Below are 26,998 nucleotides of genomic sequence, written 5' to 3'. Positions count from 1 at the left end.
GTGACAAATACGTTAACACAATTGAGTCACGCTTCCTGTGCAAAGAACGCTTTCTAAATTAAATAACAAGGCCTAACAACAAATATATCGTATGAATTTAAGTAATTTTAAAAGTTAAAGTCGATGTAGAAGAAAGACAAAGTTTTGTAACATAGTTTAATATTTCACCTGATAGATCAATCGATGCCGCTTTCATAATTAAAGGAACCCGACGGGGTACAGGTAAATTTCGCTTTGTGCATAGAAATTGTGAAATGACATTGCAAACTTAACTATACTGTTTTCAGTACCAAATTCACTATATGTCTGCTTGTTATTTGCAATTCTTCTGTAACAATGGCACAATTAAATTAACACACCTGTACACAGGTATTATATTCCCTTTATTTCCCCTCGGGGAAGCGTCCAACATGATTTGAATAATTGAACATACATAGTCCGCCATTTTGAAAACAGATAAAGAAACGAAACTGGAAAAAATTGTGTTTTGATAACAAGAAATACCTGAAAATGATTTAAATTGTTCTAATTACAGGTGATCTAATCATGAATACTTTAAGGAAAGTATTGACAGTTGTGTTTTGGGGCTTACTAGCCCTAACAATAGTGGGAGCTGGACCCTTTTCCTGGATGAAAAAAGACAAATTTGATGAAATAATGGACAGAATGACAGCGGTTACAACAGAGAACTGCCGCTCAAAACCAAGGTCAGAATTGGAGTTGCCGAAGGAGTCGGTGTCACACGTACCGATATATAACAAACTGCTCAGTAACGTATATTTTGCTAACAGATCAATGCTGTTACACATGCATAATCTAGCATTCAACAGGGCCTTCTATTACAGTTTTATTTACCAGAGAATGAACACATCAGGTGATTTTGAACATCAGCCTGGTCTGATGTACTTGTACATGTCAGCAGCAGCAGACGTTTCAGCATCTCCCGGATGGGTCAACGGCTCATCCTTGCTTTTTGACAATAATTGTACGTATCCAAATTGGTATACCACAGTAGACTTTAACACTACACTTAAGCTGTTTGGTCCAAGAGCTTGGAGGGCTGATGATTATAATGAACCGACAAACTGGTTACGTGAACCGACAAATCGTACAATTGATGTAGAAGACTATGCAGCTGGTAGAGTTACTAATTACACAGATGAATCTTATAAGTATGCACCTTACACTCGTTATGAATACGATCCAACAGATGCCACACAAAAGAAGCCACTTTTTTGGTGGCCAGATAACCATGGTTACAAAGACTCACTACGTAAATTTACATACTCAGTTGGTGTAAAGTTTTCCAACCAGACTGGAAAATTCACAAAAGATGACTTTGAAGGTATTCCATTTTTCGGACCGCCACAACCAGGACAGACTGATACCGATATCACTTTACCCGTGTTGTTCACACAACCGTACTTTGATTGTGGACGTTCCAACAGGTGGATAACAACCATGTCAGCTCCAGTTGTTGATTACATGCCAAGATACTCTCCATACATTCATCTCAGAAGACCTAGGTAATATTACAATGTTCAGAAATAATGTTTCTGTTTTTCTGGTTGTCATGTTTAAAAGTGAATTGCTTATTCCTTATCAATTTGTTTTTCTCATAAATTGCACCTGACTTGAAATTCTGTGACAAATATGACACTTCTTATTGGCAACACGTCTCATCTTGTACATTACCATTTGATGTTTAAATTGGTGTTTAAAACAAGAAAATGTTGTCAATGGGTGTCCAAGTTTGGACAGTAAATACAATTATGTTGAAGTTACATTTTTTATTACCTCTTGAAAACATTTTGAAATATTTATCATAGGTCAATATCTAGCCCAGGGATTTTTTTTACCGTTTCAAACCTGGGGCCCGGGGCCCATTCAGTTGGGAAAAATGACGCGTAAAACCCGAAAATTGGGAAATTCATAAAATAAGATTTACCATCATACAACCTTTATTTCAGAATTGTTTAATTTTTAACTCGACTATTCATAGAATAGTAGAGCTATATTGGACTCGCCCATGCATCTGCATCCGCGTCGGCGTCCGCATCCGTGTCACGATTTGGTTAAGTTTTTGTATGTAAGCTGGTATCTCAGCAACCACTTGTGGGAATGGATTGAAACTTCACACACTTATTCACTGTGATAAACTGACCTACATTGCACAGGTTCCATAACTCTATTATGCTTTTTTACAAAATTATGCACCTTTTTCGACTTAGAAATTTTTGGTTAAGGTTTTGTATGTAAGCTGGTATATCAGTAACCACTCAGTAACCACTTGTGGGAATGGATTGAAACTTCACACACTTATTTACTGTGATAAACTGACTTACATTGCACAGGTTCCATAACTCTATTTTTTGCTTTTTTTACAAAATTATGCCCCTTTTTTGACTTAGACTTTTTTGGTTAAGGTTTTGTATGTAAGCTGGTATCTCAGTACTCACTAATTGGAATGGATTGAAACTTCACACACTTGTTCACTGTCATGATCTGACATGCACAAAGCAGGTCCCATTACTTTATTTTGCTTTATTTCAAAATTATGCCCCTTTTTCAACATAGAAATTTTTGGTTAAGTTTTTGTATGTAAGCTGGTATCTCAGTATCCACTAATAGGAAAGGATTGAAATTGCACACACCTGTTCACTGTCATGATATGACATGCAGTGCAAATGGTCAATAACTCAACTTTGCATTTTACAAAATTATGCCCCTTTTTCGACTAATGGGAATGGATTGAAACTTCACACACTTGTCCACTGTCATGAGCTGATATGCACTATGCAGGTTCCATAACCCTATTTTGCTTTTTTACTAAATTCTGTCCCTTTTTCGACCTTCGTATTCATTCAATCGACAAGGCTGTTGAATAGTTGAGCGTTGCTGTCCTCCGACAGCTCTTGTTGTTTTTGTTGTAAGTCACGTCAAAAGTCTTTTTTTTTTTTTTTGTGTTTTGAAAGTTTTGGAAACCTGAAAATTGAGACCAACGGAAAATTGGGGTTTTTTTGGCAGATTTTTTGGAAATTTATACCTCAAAATTGGGAAAATAAGCATATTTTTGGAATTGGGATGGGGCCCATATTCGGCCCCAAAATCAGCCTTAAAAAAATCCTTGTAGCCCATTTCCTTATGAAAAGTTAAACAGATAATCTTTTTTACCGCTGACACAGAGTAAAGTCAATTTTATTAGACAGTATTTATTAAAGCATCACCTGGATAGTCAAAGATTTTATTTATGTCTAGGGCAAAAGAAAATAAAGCCGAGTTTTGAGACCAGTGTCTGAATGCCAGCATCTGATTGATTGAATCTGTGCATGTAATAGCAATGTTGAGATTTGTCTCCAAACTCAGATAAATTTGTAGCATTTGATGATATTTTGGATATTAACATAAATTATAGTACAGCCAAAATTCATTCATTCGAACACCACCCTTTGCTAATTAATGAACTCCGTCATACCCTGCCAAAATCCCTATGTTGTATATTGTTTGGTGAATCTACATTAACTCTCCTGTTGGCTTTAAGTTTAAGTATTAGGTATGGCAGAATAATTGTTTACCTGAATGCCTGGAGTAGATTATGATTGCTGATCGCTTATTTCATTGCCACAGATTTTCTCCAAAAACAAACATTATTAAATATTGAAATATTGAACACTTTCTTTTCTAGCAGTTCTTGGATAACTTGCAAGAAGTCCCAGTATAATTTATACCCATCTAAATGCACAAGAAAGAACATTTTCATTTTTAGCTTGACTATACAAAATATATGGAGAGCTGTCCTACTCTGAGTAGGCTACTCACCCTGGCGTTGGCGTCTTTCCGCGTCCCCACCTTGGTTAAAGTTTCTTAAAACTTTTTCTTTTTTCTCCTTATCTCTGTAATTACCTGATGGATTTGCTTTAAACTTAGAATAGTTATTCCTCATCATCTCCCACATCATATGGCACAAGGGCTATAACACTTGCACCAATATTGTATGAATTATCCCCCCTTTTACTAAGAATTTCAGGTTAAGTTTTAATGAACTTTCACTCTATATCATTTATTCTTAAATGGATTTGATTGAAACTGAAAGTAGTTGTTCTACATCATATGATACAAGGCCCATCACTCTGGTACCAATATTTAATGAATTACCACCCCCCCCCAACCTTTTACTTAGAATTTCAGGTTAAAGTTTTGATGCACTTTCACTATATCTCAGTTATTACTAAATGGATTTGATTCAAACTTAAAACAGTTGTTCAACATTATCACTCACATCATACTACTGTTTGCAGATCAAATTGCCCTTTTGTCTTTTCTTAAATCGATAAACTTGTACCTTTACAGCGATGCTGGAGCCATTTTTGGATCTCGTCTATACAGATAACTCCGCCTTTCCGATACGAGTAAAAATTACTGAATGAACTTGTTTACATAGACTGCGCTTAACTGGATTGTAACAGATGTACTAGAACTAATCTTCATTTAAACTTTAAATGAATCTTGCCATAATGCAAACTACATTTAGGTAGCGTGGATATGAAAAAAGACACCCTCTTGTACATTACAGGCCTTTTTCTGCCTAAATTTCAGTACCTTTTGCTGCATATTTTTAAATAATGTACCTCCTGTTTATTTTTTTAACAATAATTATAAAACGTGACTGACTTGAGTTGTTGGATTCGCTCATCGTTGATTGAAGGGCATAAATTCGATTCCTGGAAAGGACCATGCTTCCTTAATTGAAAAAAAGTCGGCAATTTCTTACGGAATATGTGAGTCTTAGTCTTACTAATTTGACGCGATCCTAGGAAACAGTTACGAGTAGTTTTCTCCACTCGAAAGAAATTGTCATTGCCAGATTTGGGTTTAAATGCTGATATTGTTGCGAATATAAGATAAACTTACACAGTGACTGGGAAACCCATGCGCCATGCGCCATAGTCACATAAAAATGAAAAATGTCTCACGAGTTTAAGCGCTGGTGCGCCCTGCGTCGCATAAAAACGCGAAAGGACGAAATTTCGAATATTTTTGAGTACGAATCTGATGTAAAGGGACGTAACTTGTGCGCGTAGTGAAAGCGCTTCCGGTATTAAGAAACGTTTGTTTTGGGAGAATATTTCTTTCTAGTCTTCGTTTTTTATGTAAGTTTTCAAGCATGACCTCCAGAAAGAGAAAATTGTTGCCCATTAAAGGTCAACAGAAGTTACCATTTAATTTTATGCAAAAGGATGTCAACAATAACGAGGCACCGAAAAATGACATTATCCGAGACCGAGCCTACCGAGGTTGATCAAGAAAAGTCTAGTCAGTCAAAGCCTGAAACAACTGCATCTACTTAAAAACACATTAGAAAAATTCAGTCTAATTGGTTTAAACTCTGGCCTTGGCTATATGAATCTGATGGTGTTTTATATTGTAAACCATGTGTTGATAACGAGAAGAAAAACAATTTTATGTCTGATATAAGCTTCAAGCTTATTATGATCAATGACGAGACATGAAGCTCCCTCTGACCACGTTAATGCAACTGAGGCACCAAACTTGCTATTGAATTTCAGCAGGCAGTCTAGCAATCACACTCTTTAGAAGATAAAGCTGTTTTAAAGTGTATAAAAAACAGTATTATGGTTGAGTGTAAGGTTCTTTGTGTTGGTTTTTTAAATGACGTACACTCAAGTCTGAAAAGTATTAAATGTTACTTTATTTGCCATTGTTTTTAAATTCATAAATGATTGAAAATAAAGTTGTGAAGCTGTCACAGTGTTAAGTTACTATCACATGTAAGAGGTGCTTTAATCTGCAAAGATACTGATTCCTAGAACACAAGTTGCAACTGTCTCATAGAAATTTCCGAATGTCACATAAATTTTTCAAATGTCTCATAACTTTTTATGTATTACGAGACATTGTCCCATAGACAAAAATTCTTTCCCAGTCACTGCTTACATGTATCAAAAGGTAGTCCAAATATTTTTACTCAAGAGTTGAATATCGTTATATTTTTGACTGGTTGATAACAACTATCTATTTACGTCCGATACATTTCCATACACATGTTTATTTTTAGGTTACACGCCATGCCTATGTCGTCGACATTTTTTTATTTACTCCATGTACGTACTATTCGCATTATGGTTAACAATTTCGTTTTTACTGTATGTTTTTAAATTGATGGCATTTTCTTCTTATTAAAGATTTTTCTATTCTGTTTTTGCCTTTTCTAGCCGAAAGTCCAATTTTATTTTTGGCATTGATTTCAACTTATTTACTTATAAGACATAATAGCTATTTGCGATCGCGCTGTATAAAATTTTACCGGTAAATTTATGAAAAATCGGCCGTTTTTATGTAATTTTGATTAGTTTAAAGTTTGTATCTTAATGAAAATGCCCTAATATTCTAGCTACATCTATCTTTTATCGACGTTGAAAGTTTGAAGCAAATCTGTTGGATATTAAAAGCTCCACACGCGTTTCCTGTGTACGGGACACCTAAATTTCGCAGTATTATTCTTATCTAAAATTTACCTGGTTACCTGTTTTCGGTTGCCTGTCGTCGTCTGGTTGTTTATTGTACGTTTTCACTATCGGATTTTCCTATGGTGACTTCTTTCTTATATCCATTACTCTGCTCTGTATGTTGTTTATGCCACCGTAGGTCCCTAACATCTATTTACAAATGCTTGCCTAACTTTACTGTAAATGATATTTTCTTCCTATGTTTACTATTTGATTTCTTATAGTTGTTTTATTACCTTTGTTTCAGTTCTATGTAAAACATGTTAAAGTTGTTTCAAATTTTGGTTAAAACTAGCTAAAATATGATAACATTGTGCAAGCGATAAAACCAATAAGTACTGCGATTTATCCTCAATTATTTTGGTCCTTTTAGAGTGACCTTCACAAATATAAAACAAACTAAACGTCTATAACTACAGGTTCTTTCAATGAACGAAGACAAGGCTTATCAACTGCCTGTATATTAATAATTGATATAGTGTTTAAACGACTTCAAATAAATAGTAGATAAATTCACATAGTTTTACACGTAAACCCCACCAAAAAATCAAAAAAAAAAAATCAAATAAATCAGTTTTTATGGATAAAACAAAATTTACATTTTCTACAAGTGTTGCGGAGCTTGAAGGTTCAATGATCAATTGATAGGCCTACCTTTCTATAAAACCATGTATACTTTTGCATGGTTAGAAATTTCGTCGATAATAATTGTCATAACAAATAAAAAACGCTGTTTTCATGTGAACGTAGTTGAAATATTCTATATTCTACTTTTGAAACAATATATATCTATTATCTCCTTATTTATTGCACTTTACAATGTATGCAAGAGTACGGCGATACTTCAAAGATAGAGTCAGAGCACGCGCTTTGTGTGACGTCAAGATAAAGAAAAAAGTTTCACCACAACGTGAATGAATGAGGCGGGGTTAACCTGTCAGCATTGCTCCAAAAATAGCTTCAGCTTCACGGTTTTTGTGACGTAAAAGAGTAACTCTATCAATTTCAAAAAGGAGGAAAGGGCAATTTGATCTGCAAACAGTAGTATCACACAAGTTGCATAACTCTGGCACAAATTTTTCATGAATTATGCCCCCTTTTACTTTGAATTTAAGGTTAATTTTGATGCATTTTCACTATATCTCAGTTATTATGAAATGCATTTGATTCAAACTTGAAGTAGTTGTTCCACATCATCACCCACATCATATGGCACAAGATGCATAACTCTTGCACCAATATTTTATGAATTATGCCCCCTTTTTGCTTGGAATTATACTTATATAGTGTTTTTATACACTTTATCATTACATCTCTTAATACTTACTATTTTTGACACAGACTCAAGCTATTGTGCAATATCTTTCGTCCACCATTGGAGTCATTAAACACTCCAGATGTGCCCAGTTTCACTATCCAGCGTCGAAATAGTCAAGCGTGCTCAGTGTCTCCTGTGACAGCTCTTGTTTACAGTTGCTTTCTACTCTTCCATGTGTATCAGAAAATTAAAATAAATGCAAGGTTATCAATCTTTTCAACATCTAAATAGAATTCTGATTTGCCTTCCAATAAAAGTAAAGTCCCTGATTTCTTTTTAAAATATTCCATAAATCTAGGAAGAAATACGTCAATTTAGTTTTGATCTTTTTTTTCAGAAAAATTTAGTTCAAGCTAGAATTTACCTGAATGTTCTTTTTGACATTTAAGCAGTGTAACCAATTTTGAAAGATTTTTTCAAACAACAGCCTTGTTGTTGTCTTTATTGAATGACTTCAGATTGCACGATGTATGCAAAAAATGAGAAAAACATGTTGGGTTTTTTTGTTTTTTTTTGACGATATCGATATTTACTTACATGTTATAAACAGATATAGATAAATACTAATAAACTTTGATAATGTGGCAGTTGACCTCAACCCAATCGACACTGTTTATTTTCCAATACAGGTAAATCCAATATTTGCTTTACAATAGATCTATGACGGATTATCTTTGGACACCCCTGGACTTACTGGACTCAACTGCCACATTATCAAAGTTTATTAGTAAATAATAGTGTTTAATATTAAATTAAAAAATGATGATTGTGAAGTTACATTGTAATGTATGAAGTTTTCAACACCTGATTTGTTCAAGACATCTATCCCTTACATTTTTGTAACTCTGTTATATACCATAGAAAAATCATGGCATCTTACCTCCTGTACAGCAAGACACAGTTTTAATTGTAATGAGAGGGATGACAAGTTATTTTTTGAGGCCCACATAAAGATAAATGTAAGTCATCAATGTGAAATCAATAAAGCTGAAGTGATATGTATTTATGGGTACTATTTTAATAACAGAAATGTAATACCCAGTGCATTATCGTGACTGTCACAATTTTTTTTTTTTGCAAAAGATGGCAGTTACATGAAATTACAACAGTTACTGCAAAAAAGAAAACCAGTACAAAAAGCTGTCGGGAAGGATCTCAGAATTGTAAACTGTATTTACCCATGTTAATCAGTATATAGTACACTACAATGTAGTATCATGAGAAAAGTATTTATAATTAATAATACTAGGGGTTCAATTTAATAAAATTCCTGTTCATTTCATCTTCAAAAGTTGAAATCTACAAATTATATCTCCATGAACCACTCAGTTGTTTTGCCCAAAAATGAAAAAAAATCCTGCCCACTGTACTATGAAATTGTATAATTTCAAGATCATAATTTTCAAGATTTCATTCAAAGTAGCATGAAGAGAGAAATTCATAAAATTCAAAAATAAATGAGACTTTGATTTAAATTATCTGCCCAGCACAAATGACAAATATGTTTTCCCATTAATTACGAATAAGATTTTCAACATGTTAAAAACAGCCAAATGATTTGCCTCAAATTTATTATGTAATACCTGTTCAGCTCAGCTGCTGGATTAGACATATTCATGCAAAGTTTGACAAGAATCTTTGCCATGAATTCAGCAGTTTCAGAGAACAAAGAAAACCTAGATTTTAAAGCCGAAGTCCACATTTCACACCAAATTTGATTAAAACAGGTCTAATGCATGTTTGATTAAAACAGGTCTAGTGCATGCTTGATTAAAACAGGTCTTGTGCATGCTCAATCAAAACAGGTCTAGTGCATGCTTGATTAAATCAGGCCTAGTGCATGCTTGATTAAAACAGGTCTAGTGCATGCTTGATTATACTGGTCTAGTAGCTTGATTAAAACTGGTCTAGTACGTTCTTAATATTACTTTCCTTGATTTATATACACATGTAGCAAATATGGCATGTACTTTGTGCCTTACGTACTTTATTCAAACTTGGTTAGGGACAAACATGTTTGATGTCTAAATTACCAGTAGTGAACTTCATTATATTTGTTTAACATGTAAATATTTTTGAGCAGTATCATTGACCCATTGTCATGATTAGAGTACCCAAATGAGAACCCTTAACATGTCAATAGAACAACATTTTTGCTATTTTTCAGATTTGTTGCAGTTGTGGGCATAGATGGGGAGTATGAGCGTATTGATATAAATCAGTGTCCAATCTCTGAGGGAAATGATCCACCTAATATGTTTGCTGGTACACATAGATGTAGGGAAACTACAATGGTAAGTCCTGAGACTGCATTGAATTATACACATAAATGTAGGGAAACTACAGTGGCAAGTCCTGAGGTTGCATTGAATTATACAAATAGGTGTAGGGAAACTACAGTGGGAAGTCCTGAGACTCAGCATTGAATTATACACATAGGTGTAGGGAAACTACAGTGGTAAGTCCTGAGACTGCATTGAATTATACACATAGGTGTAGGGAAACTACAGTGGTAAGTCCTGAGACTGCAATGAATTATACACATAGGTGTAGGGAAACTACAGTGGGAAGTCCTGAGACTGCATTGAATTATACACATAGGTGTAGGGAAACTACAGAGGTAAGTCCTGAGACTGCATTGAATTAAACTAACGGTACAGTGGTAAGTCATGAGACTGCAATGAATTATACACATAGGTGTAGGGAAACTACAGTGGTAAGTCCTGAGACTGCATTGAATTAAACTACAATGGTAAGTCCTGAGACTGCATTGAATAATACACATAGGTGTAGGGAAGCTACAGTGGTAAGTCCTGAGACTGCATTGAATTATACACATAGGTGTAGGGAAACTACAGTGGTACAGTGGTAAGTCTTGAGACTGCATTAAAGTATACACATAGGTGTAGAGAAACTACAGTGGGAAGTCCTGAGACTGCATTGAATTATACACATAGGTGAAGGGAAACTACAGTGGCAAGTCCTGAGACTGCATTGAATTATACACATAAGTGTAGGGAAACTACATTGCAATTCCTGAGACTGCATTGAATTATACACATAGGTGTAGGGAAACTACAGTGGTAAGTCCTGAGACTGCATTGAATTATACACATAGGTGTAGGGAAACTACAGTGGTCAGTCCTGAGACTGCATTGAATTATACACATAGGTGTAGGGAATCTATAATGGTAAGCCTTCAGATTGCACTGAATTATCATATACCAGTTCTAGGTGAAGGGAAACTACATTGGTAATTAAGTTGGACAAAAACAGTAAAAATCTGTAAACATTTAAGGGAACAGCCTGGTTCATTAAGACAACATCAAAGAGAATGTCCACCTGATATTACTGCAATGAATTAATTATTCAATGCTAATCTAACCATAGTCTCATATCTTTCTTCAGTGCAAATGAGTAAATAATCTCCTGCTTAGATTCACTACTGAATGAGTTTAGGTCTTGCATGCATTGTACCAACCTACACACAATGATGTGCTAAGACATAATGTAATTATTTCACTTCCACTTAGCTGTAGGGGCCTAGGGGGTCTCTCATCTGCTTTCTTAGCTCAGTAAGGAGAGGACAGATCTTCAAATCAAGGGGTCGTGAGTTCAGTCCCTAGGCAAAGCATAATGTCCTCCGTAACTGAATGTTGAATTAAGCATAAACCAAAATACATCATATTTATAAACAAAATTATTTCGGGCAAGTAAAAATGTTTTCGGGCAAGTGATTTTCTTAACTTACTTGCCCGAAAGGACAAGTGCTGAAAAAAAATTAAGGCGAAGACTGCCGTTATGATTTATAGAAATCATTGTGTCTGAAAACATTCATTCTCACCTCTTGATTCATATGGGAAAGTTGGCAGTTACTTGTGGGGAACATGTAAGTACTGGTACAGAATACAGGAACACTGGTTTAATATATATATATATATATATATATATAATAGGTTAATGGTCAGCTGTTATATAACTGAAATACTGTTGAAAAATGGCTCTACACCCAAAGCAGAAATGATGCTGGGAGGGGCACCTGGAGTCTTCCTTTACCAGCTAGAGAATTTGTTGTGTTGAAGTGTCTCTAATGCCAACAAAACAAAACTTACCTCTACTAAATTTTATGCCAATGATTTTACAGTTTCTGATAAAAATGTAAGCACATGATGAATGTTGTTTCTCACAAGCCACGTCAGTGCTTTATTAAATTGTACATTAAAAATGTAGAAGATTTAAAATGATTACCCTGTTTCAATGAATAATTCAATAAAAAATAGTTTTATGTGTTATTGTTAGTTATAGTACAACATTAAAACTATTGTCAGAATTGATTTCAGGATAATAGATCTGAACAAAACCGATATCAAAATGTTCCTTTCTATTGATTTCACTTCAGCATTGTTCATGATTCAGTTTGATTAATATCAATTACCGTCTTGTTAATGTGAAATGTTTTATTGCCTCATGCAGCTTTTATTAAATTTTAAAATTTGTCAGAAAGACTTGAGTAAGCTTAGTTGTAATTGAGCCGTGCCATGAGAAAACCAACCTAGTGGCTTTGCGACCAGCATGGATCCAGACCAGCCTGCGCATCCGCGCAGTCTGGTCAGGATCCATGCTGTTCGCTTACGGTTTCTCTAATTGAAATAGGCTTTGAAAGGGAACAGCATGGATCCTGACCAGACTGCCCGGATGCGCAGGCTGGTCTGGATCCACGCTGGTCGCAAACGTACTATGTTGGTTTTCTCATGGTGCGGCTCATATGTCAAAATACTGGTGTCATTGGTTGCTAATTAATTAATTTTGCAATTCTTCTAATCACTCTGTAAATAATTTTACATAAGATCTTACTTCTATCTTAACCCTTACCATGCTGGACACGATTGATTCTGGCTTTGCGACCAGTGCAGACCAAGATCAGCCTGCATGTCTGTGCAGTCTGATCATGGTCTGCACTGTTCGCTATTCAGTCAGTGAATTTTTAGTGAACACCCCTTCAAATAATAAATGTTATTGCCCAGATTGAATGATGGACCAGTCCATTTTAAAAATTTAGCGGAGTGAAAGGTTAAACTACAAGTAAAGAAGTCATGAAAGGTGTAGGTGTAACTGTATCATGTATAAAATTCTGTTTTAAGGGGAAACAGTATTAAAAGCAGTAATTGTAGTTTGATGTAAATGAGGAGACAGATGTAATTACTAATTACTATGATAATTCACTGTACAGCTGCTGTATTTGATTCATGTTCACAAGTATTGATCTTGTATGTCATATAATCCTCTAAACCACAATTTTAAAGGCTCATAATGTCTTTGTCTATTATGTGGATACCCACCGTTTTCATTGTGAACATAAAATATGATAAATTCTTGTTAAATTGTTTTTTTATGATAATTATATTTCTCTGATATTTGTCAAAGGTTTGAATATTGATCTGTTACTGAATCCACTGCCTTTGATTACCTCCCTTTATGGCTCAAACTGTACAAGTTTGTGTGCTTTATTAAAAGCCATATAATTGTGCATAACATCTATTCGGACAGATGTTTTAATCTGTTTTTAAGATAAAATTTTAAAAAAGCCTAACAGAAGTCATATAATTAATTTTTGTGATCTTGTGACTTTCTGATAAAACTCATTTTGAGTGCACTCTATACTCTTGTTTCTAAAACAGCAACTTAAGTTTTTAGACAGTCTGCACTTCTGTCTAATTAATCAATGCTGCTGTCAATGTATTGCATTGAACATAACTTTATGTATTATATCATAATTACAAGTAATTTAGCAATTAAGAAAGGAATATATTTCAACAGTATTGGCAGTTCTTGCTTGAACTGGTAATTTTTCCCAAGAGATTGTTTTATTTGTCATTGAATTGATTTGGATTTGATTGCTTGTTTATTTTGTTTGTTATTGATTTGTAGTAAACTAAGAATTTTTAATGGAAATGTTTGAATGAAGCGAGGTAGACAAATTACTGGCCGATTTCAGAGTTTGATTGATTATAACAGGTAGTGGTTCTTTAGATTGCGTGAGACGGTAACATACAACATGTCATATACGTTGTTTGTATCAGTTCTTCTACTTGAACAGTTTGAAAAGTGTCATAAACCTCATGTATAGAACGGTATAAAATGTAAGGGCTCTTGGCTTAGTTTTAAAGTAAACTCTTATTTAGACTGCTTAGAGTGGGAGATCTTGGAGAGATATTTACTGTATAATAAACTGGTAAGATTTTATCAAATATATTATTTCTGTTATATTTTCTTTTTAGTTGCTAGTAGTTAATAATATGATGTTATTTCTTTTCTATAAAATGACTTAGTTTTCTCCAATAGTACATTAGGGGTAAATGCACTTTTTTACTTTAATTTATATTTTTATATGAAAATCATACCTTGAATTATTTATATGATAAACTTTTCTATCTGGACTTGCAAATCTGTCAGATTTGTATCAAAATACTAGTATGTAAAATGAAAATATTTCATCAAAATAACATGAAAATGTTTATCAGAACATGTTTATCATTGTTGAAAAACTGTATTTCAAACATAACATTGTCTAGTGATGCCGGTAAGAATTTTATTTGTAAACTTACAAATGGTTCTATTTCAACAATTTATTGCCAAATTATATTGGTTATATATTCTAGAAAATTTGAAAGATATTTAAGTTAAAGAAAGCTGTAGTTTTATTTTGTCTTAGCTATCAGATTACATAATATTCTTTCTTGTGAATTGTCATACTGTACACTATGATGTGGTAAAAGTATGGGATTCGCAAATTAATGGCTATATCACATACAATAAATTTCTTCAGTTTCCCATCATTCGATGGACATATTAGAAAAAACAGCTGTAATTTTGAAACCATAATTATTAGTTGAAAATATGTTGAATAAAAGAGGAGGAAAATTGCCACCTGTCACAATTCAAGGTTTCAAATTAGAAGTTGTTTATGAAGGAAGTTGAAATTAAACAGAACCAACTTGAATTTAGCATGAACTGAAAATTCACACTGAAATAAAACAGGGTAATATTGATGTGTGTTTTTTTTTTTAAGTTTATGGAAAAAGGGGAAATTATAAGTCAGTAATAGTGATAGTAGTGAGTGGATTTTGAAAAAAAATATGTAAGAAAATACAGATTTCTGAGATTTAAAGTTATAAATTTTGCTTCTGCTAAATTGTCACTTTTGAGATGTGTGCAAATAAAAATTCAACTGATCTATATCATAATCAGATGTTTTCAGTTTTTTGCTCTAAATTGTCTATATTTGGTAGTCTAGGGAACTTACCAGTATAATGTTGGATAAAATTACAACATTTAGAATAATGCTGATTTCATTAGATTGATATCTAATGTAATACAAAATGTCACATACTGGTAAATCAGGAATTTAATGTTAGTTAAAGTTTTATTTGAGCTGCCATGAGAAAACCAACATAGAGCATTTGCAACCAGCATGGATCCAGACCAGCCTGCGCATCCATGCAGTCTGCTTAGGATCCATGCTGTTCGCTTTCAAAGTCTATTGCAGTTAGAGAAACCGTTAGTGAACAGCATGGATCCTGACCAGACTGCGCAGGCTGGTCTGGATCCATGCTGGTCGCAGAAGCACTATGTTGATTTTCTCATGGTGCGGCTCATTTATTGTTACCAGATACCACAGAAATACTTTTTTGCCATTTTGTGTTCAGAACAACAACAATTGGATGTACATCTTTGAACCCTTCATCATATATTTACCTTTGCTTTTCAATAACTACTGTAAATGACAGTAAAATATTTTGTGATGGAGGCCAGGTTTCCTTAGAGAAAGTCTGATTTTCGATGATATGTAAATTGAAAATACATGTACCAATGGTCATTTTGAAATGATTTACATAACTGTTACAAATATTTCATGATTTATGTAACATTTTTTTTCATTGAATTAGCCATTAAAGTAATACAAGCAAACTATTATAATTAGTACATTTTCTATGTCATTAACTTTTGAAATCTGATTTTAAGGGCTATTTTCATATGTAAGTAAAATTTTACATACCACTTTATATGATTTTGTGAAATACCTCAGAAATGATATTGGTGGTATAGTTAATAATAATTACATACAGGCAAAACCGGTTTTCCTGAAACATTAATATTATGACTTTGTGTTACTTTAAGGAACTGGGTTTGGTAGCTGCATTTTAATTTATTTTAGTTAGAGATTCAATGAACTACAGACCTGTTTTAGAAAAATGATGTTAGCCAACAGAAAAAACAACAACTTTAACCTTTAGCCTGCAGGAGGCAAGACTTATTTTGCCTTTGCGACTAGTGCAAACCCAAGATCAACCTGCACATCCTTGCAGGCTGATCATGGTCTGCACTGTTCGCTATTCAGTCAGTAAATTTTCAGCGAACACTCCTTTGATTAATAAATGGTAGAGTGCAAATTGAATGATGAACTAGTTCATTTTAGAAATTTAGCAGTGTAAGGGTTGAAGTCACCTAATCTGCAGATATTGCAGTCATTTACTTTGAGAAAATGTTATATGCTTATCAGTTTTATTCAGTTATGACTTTGCTTTAATATTTCTTTAACTGTATTTCATTTTATAGCTTTCATGTAAAAGCGTGCACAATACAATGAATCATTTATTGTCTAGCACTTGAGACCATTGTTTAAGTTCTTTATGATATTTTTACAGCTTTGAGAATACTGCCATTCTGTTTGATATTGCCTTATTCATTCTAGATTTCATTTGAAACTTGGATGAAATAAACTTCAGTTTTATGGCTTGGTTTTATATTTCAGTGCTTAGATCATTGTAATCAATATTGTATAAACCACTTGACTTTAAAAAGGATGTTTGGAACAAGTTACTTTTCTGTCCGTGTGTTAAAAGTGGCAAAAGATGTGTGTGTAAATTTTGCTCTGTGTACATTAAGGGCTCTAAGGAGATTATGTAATTAATTTTCAGTGCGAGCCAATCAGTGGGTATGGTTTCCGTCGTGGTGGTTACCAATGTGTGTGTTTGCCAGGTTACTATTACCCGTGGTGGCATGATGGACCGTTCCCAGGATGGGAGATCGAACAGGCAACACAAGAAGAGTACGAGTATGGTTTTGACTGCCTCAAAGCTGAAGGTTTGTGATTTATATTTTGGAAGGGTTTTTCTTGGGCATTTAGATACTGTTTTTAGTTTTCATTGGAAAATTTTATAATAGGGGACACTATTGATGCAACAGCTGTATGTCCATGAGTATGTTTCTCAATTGTAATTTAAAGAATTATTACTGGTATTACTAGTTGTGCTGCAGTTTTAGGACTAAGTGCAGATGAAAAAATAAAACATTTGACATGGGTCTTTTACACATTAATTTGTATGACTTTCCATCATTTTGTTTTTGCCATTTTGTATATGGTTTGTGAGTGTTGTTTTACAGTGGTTTGTAAGACAGCTAGGTGACAGGGGTTATAAATATATGACCCAGTCAACAAACTCAAAATACTATGCAGTGATTCCATGCAAACCTGATAACTGTATTTTCAGGTAACTTTGAAAGTACAGTACATGTATATGTTATGTATAATTACAACTGTTTGACAATGTTTGGCTTTTATTTCAGAGATGCGAGTTGTACCCAATCAGATGCCTGAGTTTGTCAGAAAGCAGAAGCGTTCCACTCGTTACACAGCATCAAAGCTAGATGAGTTCAAGGTACTTGTCAGTCCAATTAATAATGACATGTCTGCATCTCCAAAACTAAGACTGGTTGCCAAGAGGAAGCGCCGTAGCGCGGATGGAGAAGAACGTGTTGTTGCAGCCACCTTTAGGAAGAAGTTTGTAAAGCGATATGATGATGAAACAAGAAAAGTTCGGAAGAAGCGAGAGGCTTTTGAATATGAATCTTGGCAAAGAATGTCTGACATACGTCAGCGTTTCTATAACGTTACAAAGGAAACTTGCCGTTCAAGAGAAGCGTTTGAACTGTACCTGCCAGGAGATGCAGGGTATGGTGTAGAGAGACAGTTTGAGGCTCAAGGTCGAACAGCTCTACGTTTATCTCATTTCCTGAGTAACTTCTTACAGAACGTGGACGAGTATGAACAGTTTGGTAATCTTAAAGGTGATAGACGATTAAATGAGACACATATTTTTGGTGAAGTTCTGTCAATGGTCATGGGTGACTTCAAGGTTCTTGGTGCTGGCGCTTACTTTGACCAGTATAAATTCCGAGTTTCGCCACCAGTAGACACAACTGACCCTCGTTATTCTAATGCAATCACCAGAGAATACTTTGGACCATACTCCTGGCGTATACAGAACCCTGGAGATGGTCTTGATGCATTTAGAATCATAGATTCTGCAGGAATTGGTGCATACAGATACACAGATAAACTCTGGTTTAGACGCATGAAGCAAAGATGGGCTACAAATTTCCATAGTCTGAAGAAGTTTATCGACAAACCCATGATCCGATCAAGTCCAAACTCAACAAGCTCAATCAGATTTGAACATTATCCAATCACATACAAAGCTCCAAGCTATGAGGATGGGGAGTGGACACGACCAGAGTTCAAGTGTGATGGATACATTGATGATTGGGTATCAACATACACAGTGCCATTCTTTGGTCTAAACAGCATCAAATCACAGATAGAGTTCAAGTAAGTAACATAAGTGAAATTACAGTATATAACAAAAAAACTTTAATGTATAAAATAGATAAAAAAGCATGTACTTGCAATCGTTCTTTGCTTGTTTCCCAGATAGATTTTTTAGTTTCTCGAGAAAAATGATAGATACTTTGCCTTCAAAAATAGTTTACGAGTTTTTTGTACTTGAATGGTTCTGTGTATAGTTTTTAAGTATAAATGTCATGTCTAATTTAACATATTCAAAGTATATCATATTAACTGTTCACTTGTTCAGATAATACAACGACCCGACTAGCAAGAAGTGCATTATAACCAATGTAGCTATTTTGAAGATGTATGGTCACCATGATGTACTTAGGAAGTATCTAGAATACCAGTGTCACAGATTTCTATGTTGCAATGCTTTAACTCCAAACTAAAGCGATTTTTATGCAAATTGAAGTTTTATATCTATCCTTTTAGAAACCTGTAATCACAAATTACCTGTTTAAGTATGTAATGGTTAAATTAGGCACCTTTGAAACTATTTGCAAATTTTGCATATATTAATTATATGCAGGTGCTTTTAATTTCCCCCGCTTCTATACAAAAATTAGCATGAGCGTCAGCAACCCATAGGCTGTTGTTATAAAGATATGTTTAAAAAGTATGTATTATAGATTTTTTTGTACTTGAATGGTTTCAGTGAATATTGTTTAAGTAATAAAATGACTATGTCTAGATTTAACATTTTCAAACTTGTATATCAGATATTTAGCTCACTTCACTTGTTCTAGATAGGAAGTACAACGTAAGCACTAAGCAAGCTGAAGTTGCTATATGTATAACAATGTAAGATATTTTGTAGGGGTGTGGTCACCATAGATGTGAAGCTGAAGTATCTAGACATCAACCAGTGTCCAGCAGATTTCTATGTTGCCAATGCCTTTAAGAACACAGCTAAATGTGATTTCAGATCGCAATATGTAAGTTTTTATATCTATTCTTCTTTTGTAAATATATGACACAAATTTTCCTGTGTTAAAGTATGTAATGGTTAAATTAGGACAGCTAAAATATTTGCATTTTGCAAGAAATATTAATATAATGGCAGGAGTTGTGTCTGAAAGTTCAGCCAGTAATTTTACAGTTAAAACATACATATAAATTGTAAGCATATGAATTATAAAATTTACTATGGAAAGATTAAGTAAAAATCTGTGTAACTAAAAATTATTTCAAAGACTATATGACCTCCAAATTGACTAGGTATGAATGACCAGCATATTGGTGATGATGAAGTGTTATCTTGTACAGAAAGCACTTGCAGACAGTCAAAAGATATGAGTTTTATTTACTCATTGATAGAGATGCTACCTTTTACCAGACAATACCATTCACATTTCTGCCAGCAAACTCATTTTACACATCCAGAACCACTTGGAATAGCAGATTGGAAGGCCACCAGATCTGGAAGACGTTACACCATGATGTGTAGGTTGGACAAAGCACCAGGTCCTGTGGAAACTTGGATTGTTACAGACTGGATATCATTACACACAGGATACCATTACACACAGGATACATTTACAGTCAGGAAGCCATCACAGATGGGATACAGTTACAGACAGGAGACAGTTACAGACAGGATACCGTCACAGATGATACATTTGCAGAGAGGATACAGTTACTGACAGGAGACAGTAACAGACAGGATACATTTGCAGAGGATACATTTACAGACAAGATACAGCTATAGACAGGAGACAGTTTCAGACAGGATACATTTACAGACAGGATACAGTTACAGACAAGATACATTTACAGACAGGATACAGTTACAGAGTGGATATAATTACACACAGGATTCCATTACAGACAGGATACAGTTACAGAGTGGATACCATTACAGGACACCATTAAAGACAGTGACAGTCTGATCTTGGCACTGGCGGAATAATCACGTAACTTTAACTGTGGTTGTTCTCTGGTGTCAAAATTGGCCTGTTGCCTCGGCAACATAAAGAGGAAGTACCAGTCACCATGGAAATACATGCAGAGCCAGTCACCTCATCACAACTTAGAACTCAACTAAGGATACAGATGCACAAGACATGAAGTTTTGGAAAGAATAACTAGAATATATATTTTCAATGGTTTATTTTCATTTAAGTTTTTTTTTATTTCAGTGTGTGCCACTCCCAGGTAAAGGGTTTGAGCAGGGAGCTTACAAGTGCGAGTGTCGGCAAGGTTACGAGTATCCATTCATTGATTTATCCTGGTTCTTCCATGGACAGACGATGGAGGAGGAATATTCCAAGAAAAGACTTGGTGAACCTAACAGGTAACTTCAACAGTACAATACCATTTTGTTCATTTTAGGATGATCATATTAAAATTGAGTATTAATAGACGTAGGCAGACATTATAACATTAAATATTGTAATTTCTTTCTAAAGCTACATATAGATAAAGTTCTCACACTGTGATATGTTCATTGATTTTTCCTGGCCCTGTAGCAGTAATTATCTATTGGAAAGACATTGTGGAGACAATGGCTAAACGCTATACTGGATGTGATTTGAATGCTCTTGCCCCTAATCATTATTGAGCACAAAGAGAAAACTTCAGTTCTGAAACATAAGTGGTATTTTATTTCTTTATTTACAGGTATGACACATTGAAATGCCGTATTGCTGGAGCACGTTCTGTTGCTGCTAACATTGTCCTCATTTTCGTTACCTCACTGACCTTGTTGCTATGAGAGACACTAACATCGTCATGACAGCTACATACGCAGAACATTACTTCATACACTTGTCAACAACATAGACGGAAACTGGAGATTCTTTCTGCATAAACAGACATTGTATACTGTGATTCATTCTCATCATGTAAAAAACCTTAACAGAAATTATTGTGCAGCTTTAACAGTTCTTTAAAAAAATATTTGAATATGATTTCTCCAAAGAAAAATGAGCTTTCTAAACAAGGCTTATTAAAAGAGGTTTAAAACACAGTTTTGAAACTTGTTAAGAACATAGAATGAAATCATTCTTATTGTGTGAGACCTCCTATACTTCTTGTGTTAAAGGAAAGATATAAACTTATTGACACAAGTTTTTTAATTTTTAATCAAAAGTGCTTTTATATCTGGGCTCCAGGATCTGAGTGCCATTTAGATATACATACAAAATGAAAATATATTGAGAGTATTTATAGATTGTACAATTACATATGTACATGCATTTAACATTTTATCTGTACACAGTAGTCATATGTTTTTTAAGTTGTTTTTTATTGTCTTTTAAAAAATTTGAATATTTTCAAAATAACTATTTTGGGGTGGGGAGGGGGTGGTATTCAATATCCCTTTGCCTTTTTAAGAATTTGCTTTACTGGAGAGATCTGTAAGAAGAAATTAATGATGTGATTTTGCTTTGCAAACATTTCTAACAACAGCAAAAAATGGGGGAGTATTTTTTAATTCAAAGTTTTCTGTTACGGTTTTTAATTTCTATTCTCTTTATTTTGTTACTGTTTTAATTTCTGTTGTTTCACCTGTAAATAATCCATAAACATCTGTATATAGAAAAAGATATTTCATTTATACCAATAACATTCCGTCATATATTTGATTTGTACATACTCATAGATATATGTTAGGTATGGTGATTTTCTTAGTGTATAACACTATAGGTGTTTATGTTACTGTTGCCATGCCCACTTGACACTTGTATTATAACAATTAATTGCTCATGGTACAATACTGATAAGTCTGATATTGCAGTCAACTAAGTGTACAGTATGCCAGTGGTCATCATAAAATGTTACAGGAGAATACAGAATGTACGCATTTTAGGTATTAGGAAAAAAAAATTTTAATCTAATGAACCAGAATTTTTACAAATTACGTGCATGTTTAGGTGTACATACTTAAAACTCCCACCATATCATAAACTGACTTCTCCTGTTAAAAAAAGTATGTTTACTTGATCACTGTGCTAAGTTTTCTTGTGCAACAGCAACAACGAAAATACTGTGTAAACTTTTTTAAGTCTACTACTAGTACATTCATAGAAAGAATAATCCTTAATATAAACTATTTGCTTTTTGAAAAAGTGTTTCATTTTGGCAACAGGGTTTTATACTAAAGAATATTCAGCAGTTTTTCCATTGTTCAGTTGATTGAAGGAGCCTATGCGGCTGAGTGGTAATGGTCACTGACTTTAAATTACTCGCCCCTCATTGATGTGGTTCCAAACCTTACTTGTGGTGTAGAATTCTTAATAGGAGGAAGATGTCCAGCTGGTTAACAGGTCAGTGGTTCTGCACAAGTGCCTACCCTTTCCGTAAACAGTTTCGGATAGGGACCTACCTCCATCAGAAGCTGGAAAAGTTGCCATATGACCTAAACCCAACAAAAACTAAACAAAATCAGTTGAGAGATATCTATCTTGCAGTATTGCATTTGATTAATGCTTTATTTCTGATATGTTTTTTTCAGTTCAGGACTTTTGAAACCATTGAATCTGTATTTAAGTATTTTGAGGACTCTATTATTCAAAGATCATGTCAAAAATGCAATATTGTACATAGAAAATTTTAATTATTGCACAAGGGAAATGTGTGAGATTAAGCCACACATTATTTGCAGATGTGTTTTTATTGGCATATTGATAGTTTTAATGGCAAATTTTCAGGAATACAGTTTTCCCATTCCACTTGTATAAGAATCTTTCACTGGTTGAAGGTGCGGATGGAAATATCTGGCTTGAGGGTAACTGTTTAGGCAGTAACGAGGCTCTGCTGAGTTACCGCTTGAGCTAGATATTTCAGTCTGCACCTTCAACTAGTGATAGATTCTTTTTCTTGCATGCTGTATTCTTTAATTAATAGAAGAAATGAAGTAAAACTAATGCTTTTCTTTTGAGCACTATGTTAGTATAGTAGCTTATGAATTTACGCATTCATTCATAAATTGCAGCACACAAGTCATCTTACACCCTGGGGTGCAAGACGAGATTTTCCAGCAGTGGTAAAAACACAGGAAAATCCTGTCTGGCATGCAAGAATAATGTAAGCATGTTCTTACAGTCATCTTATTATATGTATATTTATAGGTTATTAGCTTTGTATCGGGAAATATGCATGAGTTCTTCAGCGGAAATATTGTGCGACTTTAGGAGCGCAATATTATTCCGCTGAAGAACGAGAGCATATTTCCCGATGCAAAGATAATAACCTTTTTATTACATACTCACCGACACGTATAATATAATGTAAATACCATAAATTTGTTCAATAGCCTGAATAGGATTGACAATACTGAACTAAATAGAAAAGAAATAGTGCAACAGCACACACTGAATTACGTCACGCACCCGATATGAAATTCAGGCGTCAGTATATGGAAAAATATTGACGTTTCCGGTACCAGTGTAACTTAACGGGGAATAGAAACGAGTATGTAATAATACCTCTTATTTTAAAAGAAAATTAGATTGCTTTGTATATATTTTATACATAGGAACATATCAATCAGTGCATTAAGCATTATATTGTGAATTTGTTATATACATAATGAAATTATGGAAAGGAATAAGTGTGATACTTTTGTATAGTTTAATTTGTCTATATTATGTACAGCTAATATTTTTGTATACTGAATTTATAAAATAAATATCATCTAAACTATAGTAGTTATTAGTTTATAGTACCATTTACAGAAAGCTTTCTGTGTAACTATAAAGTAGTAATTACTTTGTCAACCATTCAAAAGATTTTTGTATTGTCAACCTGTCGTTCATTATCTGTCAGATTTTTGTGTGTCCCCCCCCCCCCCACCTACACACCACCAAAAGTTTTGGGGAGCAATGGATGCCTTCAGTCTGGCCAAATTTGTGTCATTCATATCTCGAAAAGTATTTGAACCAGAGTCTTCAAAGCTCACAGGATTGCTATTCAGCATGAAAAGTTGTGCACCAGGGGTTTTAATTTGGATCTAACACAGCCAAACCAGAGTCATGGTCCTTGTCTTAGTTAAAAAATATGCATAAAAAGGGCCTAAGTTTGTGTCACATGTATCTCGAAAGTATTTGACCCAGGATTATGAAACATTACAGGAATATTATTTGGCATGTGAATTTGTGCACCTAGGGTTTTGTTAGATATCACTGCCAAAACGAGTTCTGGCCCTTGGTCAAAATTATGTATAAATGGGATACAAGTTTGTGTCGCATGTATCTAAAAAAGTATTTGACTTTGAGTCATAAAATATGGCATCGTTACATAGCATGTGAAGTTGTGCATCTGGTATTCTGTTTGGGAAACGAGTTGCCATCCTTGATACATTAAGTGTTTAAAAGTTTTTGTTGCATATATCTTAAAAATATTTCACCTTGAGCCATTAAACCATGAAGAAATATTATCCAACATGTGAATTTGTGCACCTAGGGTTTTGTTAGATATCACTGCCAAAACGAGTTCTGGCCCTTGGTCAAAATTATGTATAAATGGGATACAAGTTTGTGTCGCATGTATCTAAAAAAGTATTTGACTTTGAGTCATAAAATATGGCATCGTTACATAGCATGTGAAGTTGTGCATCTGGTATTCTGTTTGGGAAACGAGTTGCCATCCTTGATACATTAAGTGTTTAAAAGTTTTTGTTGCATATATCTTAAAAATATTTCACCTTGAGCCATTAAACCATGAAGAAATATTATCCAACATGTGAATTTGTGCACCTGTTACTTTTTATTTCTTTGCAAGACCAGGGTTATGGCCCTTGACCTAGGCAAAAATGAAAGTTTGTGCCCCCATGTATCTCGAAATGTACTTGACCTAGAGTCTTAAAACACAGGATTGTTTTATAGCATGAGAAGTTTTCCACCTGGTTCTCTTTGGGATTTAACTCTGCTAGACCAATGTTGTGATCCTTCACTAAGTGAAAAATATACATAAAGTTCTTAAAATTTTGTGTTGCAAACATCTTAAAAAATATTTCTCTTAGTCATGAAAACGTGGGGTGGGGGGGGGGGGGGGGGGGGCACCTGAAACGTGAAGCAATAAAGGAAACATTGGTAACCAGAGGACACTGGTACATATATTGGAGACGGGTGATAGTTACATGACATCTAATGATAAGGTCAAGTTCACCTCACTTCAGTGTCCAGATATTTATCTACATACCAGGTTTGGTAGAACCTGACTGCAGAGCGACTTGATGGAGACATATATTTTTGTTGCTCTGGGGAGCTGTTGTTGTTCGGAGGTTGTCAAGAAACAAATGTCACGGTATAGAACTTGAATATTAAAACGGGGAGAAAATGTGTAGACAGCCAGATAGCTCAGTAGGTAGAGCGTCGGAACGGTATTCTGAGGCCCCGAACTCGAGTCCCGGTCAGGCTGCACATTTTTCTCACCCTGTGACATTTGGCCAACGTAGGGCCGTGGCGTGCTTGCTTGGTCAGTCTTACGAAGCTTGCAATATTATGTAGCTCCGGAATTCAAGGTCGAATTTCCTATTTGTGGGGGTGTATGTCACGGTACGGACTAAGTAAATGGTCACGTCAGGGGAGATGTGTCAGGCAGTCGGTAGAGCACTCGCCCTGTAAGCGAGGGGTCCCGGGTTCGAGCCCCGGACTGACTGCACATTTTTCTCATCCTGTGACATTGGCGCCCAACATGGGACCGTGACGGCATTACACTGGTTAGTCTCCGAAGCCTGTAATTGCTTATATATAAAGTACCTGCTGAAATTCAAGGACGAATTTCAAGATGGTGGGGAAATATGTCATGGTATAGAACTTAAATATTAAAACGGGGAAGTCGCCATATGACCTATCATGTGTCGGTGCGACGTTAAATCCAACAACAAAAAAATTAAAACGGGAAGAAAATGTGTAGACGGCCGGATAGCTCAGTCGGTAGAGCGTTGGAACGGTATTCTGAGGCCCCGGGTTCGAGTTCCAGTCTGGCTGCACAATTTTCTCACCCTATGACACAAACTAATTCCCTGTTTGCTTTCAACTGCACATGAAAAGGTAATATTTTCGATATAAATATCTTTCACTAATGTTTCATCGTAACATATTACAATGTGTAAAATACTGATTTACCCCGGTAAAATAAATATCAAGTGTACATGATGCTGCATCCTCAAACAGTCCTGCATGTAAATGTTTTTAAAGAAGTGAGATCACAGCAAAGTGTTCCCTGCCATTATTTTTACTTTCAAGAAGTGGCAATTACAATCAAGCAGGCTATATGTAGAACAGCTATATTGACAGATCCAGTGATAATGGCAGGGAACACTTCTTTACTGCCGCTTACCGTTGTGGAGAGTATCTGCTCATCAGAGGTAAAAATGAACCAACAAGAGCTGTCTCCATAGGATGACGCATGCCCCCGATGGCACTTTGAATGAATAGTTATGGCCGATGTTAGAGTTTAGGACCTTTGACCTACAGACCTGGGTCTTGCACGCGACACGTCGTCTTACTGTGCCAC

At 34.8% G+C, this 26,998-nt stretch overlaps 1 protein-coding gene across 1 annotated transcript; it reads left to right on the top strand.

Annotated features, from left to right (window-relative positions):
* On the top strand, positions 1-24,179 carry LOC123551658 (uncharacterized). Its single transcript, XM_045340737.2, has 8 exons — positions 1-222; positions 536-1,526; positions 10,013-10,139; positions 16,824-16,989; positions 17,473-18,514; positions 19,353-19,470; positions 20,674-20,828; positions 21,155-24,179. The coding sequence occupies exons 2-8, from the start codon at positions 547-549 to the stop codon at positions 21,246-21,248; spliced, it is 2,682 nt and encodes an 893-aa protein (XP_045196672.1). The 5' UTR covers positions 1-222; positions 536-546; the 3' UTR covers positions 21,249-24,179.
* Positions 24,180-26,998: the final 2,819 nt, after the last annotated feature.

Source organism: Mercenaria mercenaria, chromosome 4 (assembly GCF_021730395.1).
Source record: "Mercenaria mercenaria strain notata chromosome 4, MADL_Memer_1, whole genome shotgun sequence".
In the NCBI taxonomy this organism is placed as follows: Eukaryota; Metazoa; Mollusca; class Bivalvia; order Venerida; family Veneridae; genus Mercenaria; species Mercenaria mercenaria.
Note: the sequence above shows the minus strand (reverse complement) of the source record. Positions and strands in the feature narration are given on the sequence as shown.

Excerpts from the sequence above, each read along its gene's own strand:
- LOC123551658 (XM_045340737.2), top strand. The coding sequence starts at position 547 with ATGAATACTTTAAGGAAAGTATTGACAGTTGTGTTTTGGGGCTTACTA. Across the intron at positions 16,990-17,472 it reads TGACTGCCTCAAAGCTGAAG|AGATGCGAGTTGTACCCAAT; the intron begins GTTTGTGATTTA and ends CTTTTATTTCAG. Across the intron at positions 20,829-21,154 it reads AGACTTGGTGAACCTAACAG|GTATGACACATTGAAATGCC; the intron begins GTAACTTCAACA and ends CTTTATTTACAG.